Source organism: Mesoplodon bidens (assembly GCF_964165515.1).
Source record: "Mesoplodon bidens genome assembly, chromosome: 2".
NCBI lineage: Eukaryota > Metazoa > Chordata > Mammalia > Artiodactyla > Ziphiidae > Mesoplodon > Mesoplodon bidens.
Window position 1 is genome coordinate 174,505,866 of NC_138177.1, and position 18,258 is coordinate 174,524,123.

At 41.5% G+C, this 18,258-nt stretch overlaps 1 protein-coding gene across 1 annotated transcript in view; it reads left to right on the forward strand.

Annotated features, from left to right (window-relative positions):
- Positions 1–18,258, forward strand: part of FBXO42 (F-box protein 42) — a 69,376-nt gene that overhangs the window by 29,563 nt on the left and 21,555 nt on the right. Inside the window, exons 3-4 of the mRNA XM_081255996.1 lie at positions 763–879; positions 9,055–9,189. Of these exons, the coding sequence (XP_081112122.1) occupies positions 763–879; positions 9,055–9,189 (252 nt within the window). The remainder of the gene's footprint in view (positions 1–762; positions 880–9,054; positions 9,190–18,258) is intronic.

The following is an 18,258-nucleotide window of genomic DNA, read 5'->3' on the forward strand; positions in this document are numbered from 1 at the left end:
AGCATTATAGTAAAAACTCTGATTTTTTTTTTTTAAAAACAGCTTTCCTGGGCTTCCCTGGTGGCGCAGTGGTTGAGAGTCCGCCTGCCGATGCAGGGGACACGGGTTCGTGCCCCTATCCCGGAAGATCCCACATGCCGCGGAGCGGCTGGGCCCGCGAGCCATGGCCGCGGAGCCTGTGTGTCCGGAGCCTGTGCTCCGCAACGGAAGAGGCCACAGCAGTGAGAGGCCCGCGTACAGCAAAAAAAAAAAAAAAACAGCTTTCCTTAGTTATAAATTCATCATTTCATAATCCACTGTCAGCTAATTATTACTCCTTGTTTAAGATGGAGAATACTTGGTTGCCGTGGTCTAACCATAGATATTTACTGAACAGCTGTTATATTCCGGAGACTGTTTTACCACACTTTTTCTCACAAAACTAAATTATCTCCCAGCCCCTTTGCTTTGGAGTAAATAGCACCAATTATTTTGATGTGTTGCCTCATGATACGATGTAAAGGGGAGCAGATTTTAAGTGTGAGCTGATTTTGTAACCTTGAGGGAGTCACTTAACCTTGGTAAAATGAAAGGATTAGATCTTCCAGTTTTGAAATTCTGTGATTCTGTTTTCTGTCTTTGAATGAAAAAATCAAAGAAATTTGGAGTTCCTCAAAGAAACATATGTCTTATAAAAGTGATAAGAATTAATAGCTGCAGTTTTAATAATTTGATTTACAAGTGAAGAGTCCAGGCTGAAGCTTTTGTTATTTTTGTCTTTAGGTGTAGCCCACCAGTGTTATCATGGTTTCATAAAGGCTGTCCAGGAAGGAAACATTCAGTGGGAGAGTCGGACTTACCCTTATCCTGGAACCCCAATCACTCAGCGGTTCTCACACAGTAAGTATTTACTGTGAAAGCAGATCCCATCCTGCCTGTGGTCGTGTTTCCAAAAGCTATTTTGGAGGCTTGTATTTTGTCTGACTTCTTAATGAAGAAAATATTAAATAAGGGTTTATATTAATTTTACAATCAGAATTAGGGAAGAGCACAAGCCTAAATATATGGTAGGCACTGTGATATAATTTTATATTCTGCTTTTTCATTGGATTTTTGTAGTATCTCTACTCCAAAGAGGTCAAGGTGTTATGCTTAGGTTTTTAAACATTTGACATCATGTAAGAGGAAAAGAAAGGAAAGGCATACGTGAGGGTTTTTCTGGGATCCTGCTTAGGGAGTAGCCAGAGCTTAGCACTAATTTTTGCAATAACTCTTTATCTTAACATAGTGTATGTTCAACAAACACTGAATTTGACTAGGGTCACACAAAAATTTTGAACATGAAGGATATTGTTTATAAAATACAAATTTAAGTAGTAAAATTATAAATAAAATGTTTTGGCAAATAGACAATTTAGAGTTTTTGACTTCTAGACTTTTTTTTTTAGGATTTTTAAAAAAAATTTATTTTATTTATTTATTTTTGGCTGCGTTGGTCTTTGTTGTGGTGCGTGGGCTTCTCTTGTTGCGGAGCATGGCCTCTAGGCACACAGGCTTCAGTAGTTGTGGTATGTTGGCTCAGTAGTTGTGGCTCGAGGGCTCTAGAGTGCAGGGTCAGTAGTTGTGGTGCACGGGCTTAGTTGTTCCGCGGCATGTGGGATCTTCCCGAACCAGGGCTTGAACCCATGTCCCCAGCATTGGCAGGCAGATTCTTAACCACTGCGCCACCAGGGAAACCCTGACTTTTTCTAGAGTTAACTCTCCATTTTAATTGATTTTTGTAGATGCCATTTTATTCTTTTTTTTTTTTTTTTTTTTTTTTTGGCTGTACCCACGCCTTGCAGGATCTTAGCTCCCCCACCAGGGGTTTAACCCAGGCCCCGGCAGTGAGAGCACCGAGTCCTAACCACAGGGCCACCAGGGAATTCCTGATACCATTTTATTCTATTAGTGATTTATATCCCTCCATGAAAGTGAGACTGAGATGTGATCTATCTTAGGCCACAAAAGCTGTATTTATTAATGGTTTTACATAAAGAAAGTTCATTGAGAGGAGAGGGAAGCCTCTTAGAAAGTTCTCAGAATTGCTGCTTTAGTTAGATTACTTCTGTATTCAGAAACCTTCAGGACTTCCCTGGTGGCACAGTGGTTAAGAATCCGCCTGCCAATGCAGGGGACACGGGTTTGATCCCTGGTCCGGGAAGATCCCACATGCCGCGGAGCAACTAAGCCTGTGCGCCACAGATACTGAGCCTGTGCTCTAGAGCCTGCGAGCCACAGCTGCTGAGCCCGTGTGCCACAACTACTGAAGCCTGCACACCCACAGCCCATGCTCCACAACAGGAGGAGCCACTGCAATGAGAAGCCCGTGCACTGTAATGAAGAGTAGCCCCCGCTCGCCGCAACTAGAGAAAGGCCACGCGCAGCGACAAAGACTCAACGCAGCCAAAAATAAATTAATTTTAAAAAAAGAAAAAAAGAAACCTTCAGTGTCTATTTAGTGCCTACAAGATAAAAACTTAGTCTTATATTTAAAACCCTCTTTAAGTTGACTTATTTCTAAATTACCACTTCATCTCCCAACTTTTCCCAAGAGCTTTCCTGTTTCAAGTTGTCACTTTGCTGTACTTGATTCTTCCTCTCTAGAGTATTCCCATCCACTTAGCTGAAGCCTGCTTCTCCTTGAAAACTCAGTTGAAGTTCTAGCTCCTTTGGGAAACCTTTTCTCAACTCTCTAGCCCACAGAAAAATTTTTCCTGTTCTGAGCTTATGTCTGGAATACTAATTTGGCACTTAACTCACATTGTCTTTCATTGTTAACTTGTATGTTTGTGTCTTTTTTTTTTTTTTTTGCGGTACGCCATCCTCTCACTGTTGTGGCCTCTCCCGTTGCGGAGCACAGGCTCCAGACGCGCAGGCTCAATGGCCATGGCTCACGGGCCCAGCCGCTCCGCGGCAGGTGGGATCTTCCCAGACCAGGGCACAAACCCATGTCCCCTGCATCGGCAGGCGTACTCTACACCACTGTGCCACCAGGGAAGCCCTGTTGGTGGGTTTTGATACTTGTTTTTGCTTAAATTTTTTTTTTCATTTCCTTACTTGGTATTTTCATTTCCTTACTTGATATCCAAGAAAAGGTGTCTCATTGTCTTTCGTTGTCTCTTTCGGTCTGTCTCTTTATTGTTTTCTTCCATCAGTCTCTACATGCTATCTAACTGGCAAACTGAAGAGGATTATTACAGGGAATGGGCAGTTTTCAAAATAGGTTGAAAACAAGGCATTCCTTTAATTTTTTCCTTAGCTCCTTCAACTTCCATCTCTGTATTTCTCCCTTTAGCGCTATTTGATTCCTTATGCCTAACTCATGTGGAGCTTGAGATCCACATTTCCAGTTCTTTGCTCATACTGCCACAGAGATTCACAGATGTTTCATATTTAGTGAGCCAAAAGTAGAATTCAGTAGTTTCCCCCCAATTTTCTCCTCTCTCTAATTTAGTTAATGGCATTATCATTCTTTCAATTATACAAGCTTGAAATCTGGGATTAATCCTCAATTCTTCTCCCTCCCTCAACAACAAAAGTCAAATCTTGTTGATTCTGTTCTATCTCTGCAATCTCTCGCATATCTTTTCTTTTACCACGCCCCCCATTACTCACCCTTATGACTTAATCATTCCATCTTTCCTAAATCTTTTCTTTCTTTTCTTTTTTGGCTGTGGCATGTGGGATCTTAGTTCCCCAGCCAGGGATCGAACCCGTGCCCCCTGCAGTGGAAGCGTGGAGTTTTAACCACTGGACCACCAGGGAAGTTCCCCTAAGTCTTTTCTAAACAGTCTTCTTGCCTTTCTTCTCTCTTCATCTGAACCTGGTCTAGACACTTGGCAGCCATCTCCAAGACTGGGGACAGTGCCACCTCGTAGGGCATCTGGAAATGTGTAAGGCCACAAGCAATTAGTAGGCAAGGACCTACTTGGGTTGCTAAATGTCGTGCAGTGAATGGGACGGTCCTGCACACAAAGAATTGACTTGCTCAAAATGACAGGAGCTCCTGTCGGGAAAAACTGCAAATCTGACAACCAGCCTTGTCACTCCTCTGCCAAAAAGCCTGAGCCTTTTTGCACTGCATGTAGAAGTTTCCACCCCACCTGGCATTCACCAAGCCTACCTTTTCAGCCTGACTCACTGCTGCATCCTTACACAGCCAGGCTCTACCCACACAAGATTCCTTGTTTGTCTTAAACTTCCCTACCTCATGGCTTTGCTTGGAGGCCCTGATTTCATTTTCCTTTCCCCTCCCATTCCTCTTTCGCCCCTAGACTTGTTCGCCCCATGTTAATTGGTTGAAAATGTCCTGACCTCTAAAACCCATCTTGGAGACAAAGCCAAAAGCCACTTTCTTTCACACTACTCTCAAATTCCCCACCGTGGAGATTAAACTCTTCTCTTTTTCTGCTTATACTCGTTTAATACACTCTGCATACCTTCTTCTTAATGTTTATTACCATCTGTCTTTTACCATAATTATCTGTGTAAGAGAGGCTGCATGCAAAGGAAGAACTTTAGACTTGGGAAGCAAATTCCTTGGCTCCTCTAACCGACAATTTCCTCATCTGTAAAATGCATATGATCAATTCCGTTTGTGCCACAGGGTTGCTAGGAAATTTAATTGAGGAAACACTTGTAAAAATATATTTTTAACCTGTAAAATTATAGGACGATGATGATGTCTTCTCCACAAGATTGTTATCTACTTGAGGATAGTCAGGCTCCATGTCTTAGACATCTGTGCACCTTTCACAACACCAGGTTCATAGTTGACATCTATTAATTCTGTGGAATTGTGTAACAAAGATACGAGCGATAGAGCTTCTTTCTTATGTAAAAGTCTGGGACAAAAAAAAATGCAGGGAAAGTAAAATGAAGCCAGTTCTCTTGGTTATTTGATGAGTGTGTGCATGGCCAATCATGCAATCCTTGATTAAGGTAGAATGTCCCTTTCAGATTGACATAGGGGTCTGTTGAATCCCCAGCATTATGTTTTGAAAAACCTTTTAGTGTTTAGGCTCCAAATATGGTCAGGTCATTCCATACACTTGCTCATCTTGCTCCTGCAATAGCCAGCAGGCCCAGACTGGATAACCAGCCTTTCTTATTCCATAGTTACATAATTACCGGCCTTATCAAGTATGTCCTGGCTTGTCGATGTGAGACACATGACAGCATAGTCTCTAAGCATGGGATAAATGCCTCAGGACCTTTCCCTGGAGACAAGTGAGGGAACAAGAGAATTTAACCTCTGAAAGTGCAAAAATTAGAGTGCAGTGAACATTACTGTAGTGACCACCAGGCACCCTGGAAAATATGAAACAACTGGACGACCTGGAACTTCAGAGGATTATAATATAGTAGGCTTTGCTTGTTGTGCGTGTAACTATGCATATTTGACTTGTCTTCGAGTAGGGATTATTAGATTTTAACTTGAGGTATGTGACTTGCAATAGTTGTTCATGGAGCAGTCAAGCACATTTCAGAAAGCTTGAAGAGATCTAGCAGTTGGAATAGTCACATTCTCAATGTTATTTCTTAGCAGAGTAGTCATACCGTACTACGAACGGTAACTTTTGTATAGCACATTCCAGTGGTCTAGATATTCTGAAAGGAGAATGTTCTGTTTGGGTGGAGAACTTTGGTAAAAGGAAGTAATTACTTGAGCAGTGGTATTTGCTTAAATTCTTAATTTTTTCTGAAAGGCTCATTGAACTTGGGTCCCCAACCCCCACCCCGACCAACATGTACGCATCTTAAATAAAAATAGGCAAACAGAGTTCAGTAGGATGCTTAAAATATTTGAGTGTATTATTGATGGCTGTTTCTCATTCCCATTATATCTGAGTTCTAAACATAGCTGCCTAAATTGACTCCCTTCCTCTCCAAGCTTTGTTGGTAATGACTGCTGGATATTGAAACTACAGTGTGTGAAACTTGTCGTTCCATTCCCATTAGCTTTGCATAGGGTTTGGGCTGTACCTTCCTCTTCCAGAAACCTTTGTTTGCTCAAAGAGAAGCAGGAAAATACCAATTGCCTTATTTTAGTATAGGATTAAAATACACGTGGTAAGGACCTCATGGGGCCCAGCTGCTGGCTAGGTTTTCAGTCCAAATAGAGAAGAAGAATGTTTGCTACCTCTTTGAAAAATAAAGGCGCTGTGCTTTTTTGCTACATGAAGGAAGCAGCTGCCAAGAGTTGATCTTTGAGGAATAGTGGGACATAAATGAGCTACTGACTGTTTTAGTTATGAAATCATGGATTTGTCTTATTAAACATTGTTATAATGAACATCAGTTAAGGTTTCAGAAGCCAGAGGACATTGCTAATTTCTGTTCTGGGGTTATGGATTATCAGGTGGAAGAGAATGTTCTTTTATGTCAGGCACCAGTCAGTTCAATTCAGAATTGCCCCAGTTTGTTATAGTAGCTAGTTCAAAAAGGTATGTATGAGAAGACCAATATACCTGAAGCTCACCTCCTTTAGTGGAGATTAAAGTGTGGCTTCAGTAATTATCCTTTTTGTTTGTTTAATGTCATCTAACTTGATCCTTTGTTATTTGCAGTTCTCAACAAACCTGAAACATGAGCAGTGGACTTACATAGGGTTTTGCTTCTTTTTTTTTTTTTCTTCTTCTTTTTCCTTTGGGCCACGCTGCTTGCCTGATTGAACTTAGGCCATGGCAGTGAAAGCACAGAGTCCTAACCACTGGACTGCCAGGGAATTCCCAGGATTTTACTTCTTAATAGACTTTCTTATTGGGATGTTAATTAAAAAACTGATTTAGATATGGATTAGAAGTTATTTTCAAAGGCAAAGAAAGTCAGTAGGAAAAAAAAGGGGGATGGGGGAATTACTTGGCAGTCCAGTAGTTAGGACTCGGTGCTTTCACTGCGGGGGCCCGAATTCGATCCCTGGTCAGGCAACTAAGATCCCGCAAGCCTCAGGGCACAACCAAAAAAAAAAAAAAAGGAAGAAAGTCAGTGGAAAGTGTAAGATCATTTAAACCTTCATACACCATTGTAGCATGTTTGAGTTCTGGGAGTAATTAAGTATTTTGCAGATGTGAGCCTGTTGATGATTAAATGGTATTTCATTTCTTCACATCTCTAGTTTCTTTAATTTCTTTGTTAATTTGAAAAGTCTGTAGCTCTGTTATTGCACAGCATCAGAGGTCAGATTTTTTTTTCCTTTAATTTTATTTATTTTTTGCTGCTTTGGGTCTTTGTTGCTGTGCGCTGGCTTTCTCTAGTTGCGGCGAGCAGTGACTACTCTTCATTGCGGTGTGCAGGCTTCTCATTACCGTGGCTTCTCTTGTTGCAGAGCACGGGCTCTAGGCGCGCGGTTTCAGTAGTTGTGGCTCAGGGGTTCTAGAACTCAGGCTCAGTAGTTGTGGCGCACGGGCTTAGTTGCTCTGCCGCGTGTGGGAACTTCCTGGACCAGGGATCAAACCCATGTCCCCTGCATTGGCAGGTGGATTCTTAACCACTGTGCCTCCAGGAAAGTCCCAGATGTTTTGGTTTTACTCCTTCCACTGGCTGAGATTACTGGGTGTAAGTGACTGAACACATTGCTTTTATTATCTCTTAGCTCATCCAATTTTTGGACTTGGCTTTCCTAGTGTAGAGAGTCCTTAAAGGCATATCAAGTGGGCTGAGTTAAGAAAAAATAAAAAAGGAGGGTTATTCCCAGAGCTAGTATATATCACAGAGGTAATTATAGCAGTGATGTTTCCCTTTTTCTGAACTTAAATAGTGGTGCCAGAGTTCAGAAGAGATCTTAGAAACCGTGGTGTGCTAAACTGAACAAGACCTACAGATAAACTGGATGATCACTGAAGCCATGCACTAGTGGGTTGAATCTCTGAATTTCTTTTCCCTTTCCCCTTTCTTTTATGTGACGCTTAACTGTTTTAGCCTAGTTTCACATTGAGAGGTCTGTTTTTCCCAGTGGTATGCATGAAATGAAGTTTTGCTCAGCCCTTTTCCTGAAATACAAGATGGTAAATGCAGGACTGGAAGGAGCATGGTCATCTTTTCCAAAGGACAGTGGCTAAATGAACTTTCCAATGAGAAGCAAGGTGGCAGAGCTTAGCTTTCATGTCTCTTGTCTAGACTCTGGCTCTGGTCTTTCTGGTTTTAGGGGAACAGCCCCTCTCACAGTCATTGACTCTTTTCTTCGGAATAGTACTCATTGGTGAGGTGTATATAGTCACCTAATTAAAAAGGCTTTTCTTAGAGACCTTGGTGCTTTTTAACTGTTACCTACTGCATTGGTTTTCTATTCAGCACCAACCAGTCGGCCTTGGTGGCTTTTGGATACACACCTAGGAGCTTGATGACTTTCATGGTTTTTCTCTCAGTTGTTTGGGGACCATACTACTTCTGAGATCGCCGAGCTACATTGGTTCTGTATGTGTGGTTACTTTATGGCATGGATTAAAATTGTTTTCTTTTCTTTTGAAATTTTAAATTTTATTTATTTATTTATACATACAGCAGGTTCTTAAAACTGTTTTCTGTCATTCTCTTTCATATAAAGTCTTGTTATTGTTTTGTGCCTCATGTTTCATTTGAAAGCAAAAGCAGTAAGAGGAGGACGGGTGGAGAGAAATGGGAGGACAGAGTACTTCTGTTAGCGCCATCTTCGCCTAGCCCTAGATGATAATAATGCAGATTTAGATTAATTATGCAGCTGTGCTGAAATTTCACTCATTGAACACCCTTAATCTGAATTCTTGTGTTCTCTTGCTAGAATTATATTGTCTTATTTAATGATATCATTGTCAGTTTGTTTAGTGTGCTCAGAAATAACATAACATTTCCATAGCTTTTCTCTGGTCCTTATTTTAAAGGTTAATGTGATATTGATCAACCTGAAGACAGGAGGCTGGTTATAGAAAGGTTGATACCTGGGAACAACTGCAGAATGTGTGAAATAATTGATCTTTGAAAGATATGGGCTACAGTTAAGGTTTCGAGTGGCTTCAGAATTAGACATCAGTTATTCATTTACTGTTTTCTTTCTAGGTGCGTGCTATTATGATGCTAATCAGTCTATGTATGTGTTTGGAGGCTGTACCCAGAGCAGCTGCAATGCTGCCTTCAATGACCTCTGGAGACTTGACCTAAATAGCAAAGAGTGGATCCGACCTTTGGCTTCAGGTAAGAGAGAAAATGCTGATCTTTGCTTCCTTATCAGGTAACCCCCTTTGTCTGGAAACTCTACCTGATCCTTTAGGTGTTGGTCTCAAGAACAGATTACTGGGGCCCCAGATCCTTTGTCAAATCTGCTTGTAAATGCTAAGAGTAATATGCTTGTGTAAGGGCTTTGAATTTTTTTTTAAATTATACTTTATCATTAGTATTGGTACCCTGCCAAAATTGCTATACTACTGTGTGAATTCATTTGTGTGGTTTTCTGAAGTACTTGTACAGGTGCGATATGTTCTTTGGTATGAAGTTGAAGTAAGAGCAGAAGCACAGTCGTGAGAACTGTAGTTGACTGACAGAAGCTCTTGTCCCAGGGCTAAGATCTCTGAATATCTTGTTGTTGCCAGCTCAGGTATTTGGGGAGTGTATGGAACATGCCTCTGCTGGTTACTTTTAACAGCTCAGGAGTGTGGGAAGATTCCACAGTAGGTACATTCCTGCACAGTCCCACTATGCCCAAATTCTGGCAGAAGGAAACTAGATTATTTTCTCTTTTGACCTAACCTTTCTTGGGGAAGGAAAAAACACACACAGACACACACACACACACAGACACACACACACACAGACACACACACACAGACACACACACTCTCTCTCTCTCTCTCTCTCTCTCTCTCTCTCTCTCTCTCTCTCTCTCTGTTTTTGCACTCACGAGGCGGGACAGTTTGAAAAGGCACAGTTTAAGATTGGAGGGGCTGGTGTGATGGAGAAATAGAGTCCACTGAGTATAAAGTATTCTGCTAGATGTGTTGGCAAGCTCTTCCCAAACATTCTTCATTGGCTTTTCAAGGTTGGAATTCACTCTAGGACTAAGGAGACTTGGGTATCCCTTGGGCAGATTCCATACTTATTTAGGTCTTGATTTACTTTGATTACTAAACGGAAGACAACATGGTGTATTAGAAAGGTCACTGGACTAAGTGAGGAGACGTGAGTTTCATTTCCTGGCAAAATCACCAATTCCCCATGTAACTATGAACAAGTTACCATATCTTTCTGGGAGAAATACGGAGGAAGAGCAGAAGATGCTGTTTTTAAATGGGTCGGGAAAGCTGCTTTATGTTTCGTTTATTTCTGTAATGACTACTGTGAATGTCTAGGCCAGGGGCTTAAAATCATTTCATGAGAAGAAGCTACATTTTGCTTCCCCAAAACTGTAAGTTCCTGTTTCTTTCCTCTGCAATAGGCAAATATATAGAAAGGAGGAGCATACTGACAGTGGATAGTCACAAGTGGGGCTGGGTTTTGTACAGATGAAATTCTTTTAAATTATTGGAAAGATAAAGAGATGTTTGTTAATCATTAAAATTTTTTGAAGATTAGTATTATTTTAGAGCCTTCAGAATTTTGTACTTTGGAGCATTTCCTTTTCTAGCACTTTGTCCTTCATTGTACTTAGTGCAATATTGATTAAAATCTAGAATCACAGATTCTAAAATGCAGAGGGTCTTTTTGGCTTAAACATCCAACTGCCCTTGTACTTGTTGTCCAGGCCCCATTTCAGAGTAGCTTTCATGTTCCAGTCACAAAATACAAATACTGCCTTTCTCTGTTTTGTAACCAAGCTTTATGCCTTTGATAATTTGGCATGGGTGTTGCTCTTTCTTGTAGACATGGAGCTCTGGACCTTCATAGCCTGTTGGCATCTACTTTGCTTATTTTTCCTTATTTCTCCCTATAAGATAGACATGGGATGTTTTGTTGTTGTTATTAACTACTAAGTTTAAAAGCAATGCTTTGAAATCCCCAAGGTAGAAGTATCAGAGAAATAACTGACTTTGTAATTCAGATTCTACAACGGATCTGATTTTTTTAAATTATTATTATTATTATTATTTTTAGCTGGGTCGGGTCTTAGTTGCAGCACGTGAGATCTTTTCACTGCGGTGCAGTATCTTCGTTGTGGTGCACAGGCTTCTCTATAGTTGTGGCATGCAGGCTTCTCTCTAGTTGTGGTGCGCAGGCTCCAGAGTGCACGGTCTCTCTAGTTGCGGCACGGGCTTAGTAGGCCTGCGGCATGTGGGATCTTAGTTCCCCGACCAGGGATCGAAACAGCGTCCCCTGCACTGAAAGACGGATTCTTAACCACTGCACCACCAGGGAAGTCCCCGGGATCTGAATTTTTTAAAAATACAATGTTACCCAAGTCTTAAGTTTCTCAATAAAGAAAAAAATTGCCATTAAAAAAAAAACAATGTTAGACTGTTCCATTTTATAAAATATATTAGCTCCTGAATGTTTAAAAGTAATTTTCTAACAAAATGTCTCAAAGAATCTAGTTTCTGCTTCCCTCTAATCTACAATTAGAGCCTAGTTTTAGAGGGGTGGAAACTGAGCTTCTTGAATGTCTACTTTAAAAAAAAAAAAACCCACAGTAATTTAATAAAGAGTCCTGTGAGATTCTCATTTAGGCAGAAATCCCATGGGAAGATTGCCTGGGGAAATGTTTCTATACGCTGTCATGAGTCGCAACCAAAATTACTTCCTAACTGAAACATCAGTGAGTCTTTCTGAATAAAACACAGTTGTTGGGATGTCTTGGTGTGCCTGACTCACCCATTTTAGTGCATGGTGGTGGGTAAGTTAGATGGTAGCTGAGAGGAGGGTGCTACCCCCACCCTTTGGTACCAGATGTGACGTCTTCTAGCATTTAAGTATTTGCAAGTGATGGGTATCTAGGGTGATAGTTTTTTTGTGTTTTTTTTTTTTTGTTTTTTTTGTTTTTTTGCAGTACGCGGGCCTCTCGCTGTTGTGGCCTCTCCCGTTGCGGAGCACAGGCTCCGGACGCGCAGGCTCAGAGGCCATGGCTCACGGGCCCAGCCGCTCCGCGGCAATATGGGATCTTTGCAGACTGGGGCACGAACCCGTGTCCCCTGCATTGGCAGGCGGACTCTCAACCACTGCGCCACCAGGGAAGCCTAGGGTGATAGTTTTAACAGTGCTCAGTCTTCAAAAGTGTAGCTCTTGGGCTTCCCTGGTGGCGCAGTGGTTGAGAATCTGCCTGCCAATGCAGGGGACACGGGTTCGAGCCCTGGTCTGGGAAGATCCCACATGCCGCGGAGCAACTAGGCCCGTGAGCCACAATTACTGAGCCTGCGTGTCTGGAGCCTGTGCTCCGCACAAGAGAGGCCGCAATAGTGAGAGGCCCGTGCACCGCAATGAAGAGTGGCCCCCGCTTGCCACAACTAGAGAAAGCCTTCGCACAGAAACAAAGACCCAACACAGCCATAAATAAATAAATAAATTAAAAAAAAAAAATACGAATGTCTACCAAAAAAAAAAAAAAAAAAAAAAAAAAAAAAAAAAAAAAAGTGTAGCTCTTTGGAAAAGAGCATCAAAAAACAGTGGAACAGTTTGGGTTAAGAGCAGAATCTTGATAAAGAATGCTACTGTATCAGGTATCTTTTTACATGTGTATTTGGTTTTATTACAGATGAGACTGGAGCATCTCATTTTGGTTGGTGTTGTAGCATAGGCTGCCATAACAAAATACACAAAGTCTGGGGGGCTTTAACAACAGAAACTTATTTCTCACAATTCTGGAGGCTAGGAGTCTGAGAGCAGGGTGCTGGTGAAGCCTCTATTCATGGCTTTCAGAGAGCTAGTGAGCTTGCTGTGTCCTTACATGGCAAAGAGTGAGTTCTGATATCCCTTCCTCTTTTTATAAAAGTATCTAAACCTAATTATCTCCCAAAGCTCCCATCTCCATATGCCATCACACTGAGATTAGGACTTCAACATATGAATTTTGGGAGGACAGAATTCAGTCCATAGCAGTTGGAATTAATGTGATTTGCCAATGAAACCTTGTCTTGCATTCCTTTTGAAATGATAGAAGGAGGGAGCATCTGGAGGGAGTGTGGTGGTGATGAGTGCTGGAATGACAGCTCTTACAGCTGAGAGAGACCTACAGTACTTCTCCGACATTTCGGAGTTACGTGAGTTACCGCCTCCTCCCTTTTACGTGAGGGTAGGTGACCCCTCCCCTCATGGAGCTTATACTGTAATGGGGAAGAAAAAAAAACAGTTATGAAGGAAATGAGGAATGAGATACAGAATAAGAGGGGGAGATCTACTTTAAACAGAAGACGACCTTTTTTTGCTGAGATATGAAAGATGCAGAGTGGAAGGAAGTGATAATGTCATATACAAAGAAGAGGACATATTGGAGGAACTGAAAACAGAGCTTTGTGGATGTAGCGTAATGAGCAAGGGGTAGAGTGGCACAGATGGAGTTGAGGTGTAGATGGAAGCCAAATCATTCACAGACCATAGTCTGTGAGATTTTGAGATTTTAAACAAAGGAATATTATGATCCTGTTTACATTTTTAGGAACACTTTTGCTGCTATTTAGGAAATGGATTAAAGAAGGCAAGAAAATAAAGCAGAGAGAACAGGTAGGAGGCTATCAGAATAGTACAGGTGAGAGACTGTGTTGGCTTGGACTAGAGTCCTAACAGTGGAGATAAAGAGAAGTGAATGAATTTGAGCTGAATTTTTGTGTTAAAAATGATGGGACTTCTTGATGGATTGGATATGGGAGGGTGAGAGGGTCAATCAAGGCTAACTTACGTTTCAGGTTTGTTCACTTAGGTAGGTAGTGGGGCCATTTGCTGAAATGGAGAAGAAACATTTGGAAGAGGTTTTTTTTTTTTTTTTTTTTTTACCTCTTTAAACATTTAAGTGGTGGTATCAAGTAATTAGTTGTTATGGGGAGTTTGGCATTTAAAATAGAGGACTTGACTTTCCTTAAATGACAGTACAGTCCTTTTGCTTAGTTAATTGTTCTCTCATCCTTCATTTGTTCATTCAACAAATATTTATGGATTGCCTACTCTGTGCCTGGTATTGTTTTAGATGCTGGGGATACATGACTGAATAAAACAGACAAAAAATCCTACTGGAGATTAAATTCAAATGAGGGAAGACATATTTAAAATGACAAGTACAGGGCTTTCCTGGTGGCGCAGTGGTTAAGAATCCACCTGCCAACACAGAGGACACAGGTTCGTGCCCTGGTCCAGGAGGATCCCACATGCCGCAGAGCAAGTGTGCCACAACTACTGAGCCTGCCCTCTAGAGCCCGTGTGCCACAACTACTGGAGCCCGTGTGCCCCAGCTACTGAAGCCCGCATGCCTAGAGCCCGTGCTCCGCAATAAGAGAAGCCACTGCAATGAGAAGCCCTCGCACCACAAAGAAGAGTAGCCTCCGCTTGCCAAAACTAGAGGAAGCCCGCATGCAACAACAAAGACCCAATGCAGCCAAAAATAAATAAAAATAAAAATAAATAGATTTTAAAAATGAAATAAAATGACAGGTACCTAATATAATATATTAGAAGATGATTAATGCTATTGAAGCAAAACTATAGCATAGTAAAGGGGATGAGGAATAGGGGAGATTATAACTAGGGGGATCACGGTAGACCTCATGGAGAAGGTGACATCAGAACAAAGACTTGATGGGTACAAGAAGTGAACCATGAGGATATCTAAGGAAAGAACATTCCAAAGAATAACCAGTGCAAGGGTTCAGAGGTGAGAGTGTGCTTGGGACAGTCAAGGGGTAATGAGAATCCTGTGTGGCTGGAACAGAGTGAACAAAGGAGACTGTTCTAGGAGAGGTTGGACAAATAATGGAGGAGAGGGTGTCCTACATATAAGGCTTTCTGGCTGTTATAAGGATTTCGTGGACTTTGTCATATTCTTTGAGTGAAATGGCTGATGATTTAGGTTGCTGAGAAGACTGTCAGATGGCAAGTGTAGAAGCGAGGAGATCAGTTAAGAAATGGTAGCAACAGTCTAGGCAAGAAATTATGGTGATTTGGACTAGGGTGTTAGCAGAAAGATAAAAATTGGATGCATTGGATAGAGCCCACGGTTTGGATATGGAGTGTGAAAGAGAGGAGTCAAGGATGGCTGTAAGGATTTTTAGCCTGGGCACTTGAAGGAATAGAGTTGCCGTTCACTGAGATGAGTAAGACTGTGGGTGGCCAGGGTTGGCAAAGTGCAGGAGAGATGAGAGATTCAGTTTGAAGCATGTTAAGTTTGAAATGCACATTAGGACATCCAGGTAGAAAAAGGTATGTGTCTGGAGTTCAGGGGAGAAATGCAGGCTAGAGATTTTTGTGTAGATAGCCAAATGGGAGTCATGTAGATGGATTTAAAGCCGTGAGACTGGATGAGATTACCAAGGGAGTAAGTGAAGATAGAGAGTCTAAGTCTGGGAGACTCCACCATTTGGAAATCAGGGAGGAGGGGGAAATGGCAAAATACTAGAAAAAGAGCAAGGTTGGGGGAGGGCGGTGGTATGAGAAAACCAGGGGAATGTGGCATCTTGGAAGCTACCATACTTGCACGTGTTTCCAGAAGAGGAGGAAATAGTCAACCGTGTCATATTCAGCTAAGAGGTCAAGTCATATAATGACTGAGAACTGACTTTGAATTTAATAAAGAGTATTTTCAATGAGAGGTAAGGATGAAGCCTACTTGGAATGGTTTTAAGAGAATGGGAAGAGAGGAGTTGAAGATAGTTAAGTATGAGCAATACATTAATTTTTTTAAAAGAGTGTTACTATAAAGGAGAGCAGGGAAGTGAGGTGCTAAGCAGAGATGAATGTAGAATTGAGAGTTGTGGCCTCTCCTGTCGCGGAGCACAGGCTCCGGATGCACAGGCTCAGCGGCCATGGCTCATGGGCCCACCCGCTCCGCGGCATGTGGAATCTTCCCGGACCGGGGCGCGAACCCGTGTTCCCTGCATCAGCAGGTGGACTGTCAACCACTGTGTCACCAGGGAAGCCATGGGTTTTTTTTTTTTTTTTTAAGGTGGCAGATATAACATGTCTATTTGCTGATGGGAATGCTCTTCTAGAGGGAGGAATTGATTTGGATAAAAAGGAAGAATTAATTGCTAGGACAGTGTCTTCAAATAGTGACAAAGGCAGAATCTACTATACAGGTGGAGGGCTTGACTGTGGATAGGAACACTGACCCTTTATCCAAAGGAACAAGAAGGAATATCAGATTACGGATGCTGGTGGATGGGTAGGTGTGGGAACTGGTGGAAGTTCTCTACTGATTGCTTCATCACTCAGATAAAATAATTAAGAATGGAACAGAACAGAAGCCCTTGGAAATCTTGGCTGGTGATTATGAATGTACAGTTATATTCATTGTAGTCTTTGCCAGGCGGTTCTAGGAAGTTGAGTGTTTCGACTTCTGGTATTGTACTAAGGTAACACCTTCACTCTTAGTTTTGTTTGACTCAGCCTGTGTTCAATTCCTAAAGCAAATGAGCAGTTCTTAGGACAGGTACTTCAAAAGACTAATGTTTGGGGCTTCCCTGGTGGCGCAGTGGTTGAGGGTCCGCCTGCCGATGCGGGGGACACGGGGTTCGTGCCCTGGTCTGGGAAGATCCCACATGCCGCGGAGCGGCTGGGCCCGTGAGCCATGGCCGCTGAGCCTGCGTGTCTGGAGCCTGTGCTCCGCAACGGGAGAGGCCACAGCAGTGAGAGGATGGCGTACCGCAAAAAAAAAAAAAAAAAAAAAAAAAGACTAATGTTTGAACCACTCTTTCTAAAATACCCTTTATTCAAACGGAAGCTAATTTTGGCGTCTGTTTAATATATAATGTCATGTAAGTCACAGCCTTTTTTGGTTACTTTAAATCAAGGTAGAAATTTTCAAGTAGAAATTTTTACATTTAATATTGGACTGTTGTGATTTTTAAAATGTATTAAACATTAGCTCACACCCATTTACAAAAGGGGAACAAATTTCAGTTTTAAAATTCTCCATAGTTATGAGAGTCTATAAATTTTGGGAGAGCCTATAAATGTTAGGTAAAGATTTAAAGCTTAGCCTGTCAACTCTAGTCCTGGAGCACAGTTGATTTTCCTACCACATCCTTCCCGTAGAATCTTCTTTCCCAAGGATTTTTTTTTCCCCCTTTCTAGTTTCTTCCCTTTTAGTCACGCGTGGAGTTCCAAGTGATGGATTGTTGTTCAGGCCCTTTGTATTAGAAAAACATATCAAGGTCCGAGACACACGTACTAGATGCCTATTCTAATCTTGGCCTTGCTACTTCTGAGCTACTTGCTTTTGAAGTTAATCACGTCTGCATTTTCTGGGCCTCGATTTCCTTCACTGTATAAAGAGGAAAAGATAAGACCACTGTTCCTAAAACTACACAGCAAATCACCTGGGAAACTTACTAAAAATATAGATTCCTCAGCCTCATAACAGTCACTCACCTGTTATCAAGGGATTGGGGATAGAGTGGCAGATCTGCATTTTAAAAAAGAAAATGTCCCAGTTGATTTTAAACCTAGCTAAATTTGGAAACCCTGGATCACTGCGAAATCTTCTTGCTTTCTTACTGTGCAAACTGTGACCTCACTTTGTTGTCACAGTCTATTAGGTGGGTGTGTGCCAAACTGGATTCCCTAACTGTTAAGAATGGCCGCTCTGTGCTCTCTTAGCTGCTTCTTTGTAGAACTAGCTACCTGTTACCCTAGTTAGGAATAGCCTACTTTCTGAGGAAATGATTATGGAGAAAGGTTTTGGGTGTTGGTTGCCCCAGACTCTTCATACATAACTACCTAACTTTCAAACCAACCCAACTAGGTTGGCACTACTATTATCCCCATTTTGCAGGTGAGGAAACTGAAGCTCAGAGAATCACCTAATAATTTACCTAAGATCACACAGCCAATAAGTGACGGAGCAGTGATTGAAACGCAAGATTTTGTCTCTAGAGTCTGTGTTTTTTTCTACTATGCCATGCTGTGAGTAGTTTTATTTTATTCTATAGTTTGCTAGTTTCACATTATCAATTTTACTTTTTAAATGGATTTTTAAATTTTAGAATAGAACAGAGTTCCCACAACCAGTTTTCCATGTTGTTAACATCTAGTCATAATAGTACATTTATGACAATTAATGAACCAATATTGATACATTATTATTAACTGAAGTCCCTACCTTATTCACATTTCCTTATTTTTTTATTCTGATGT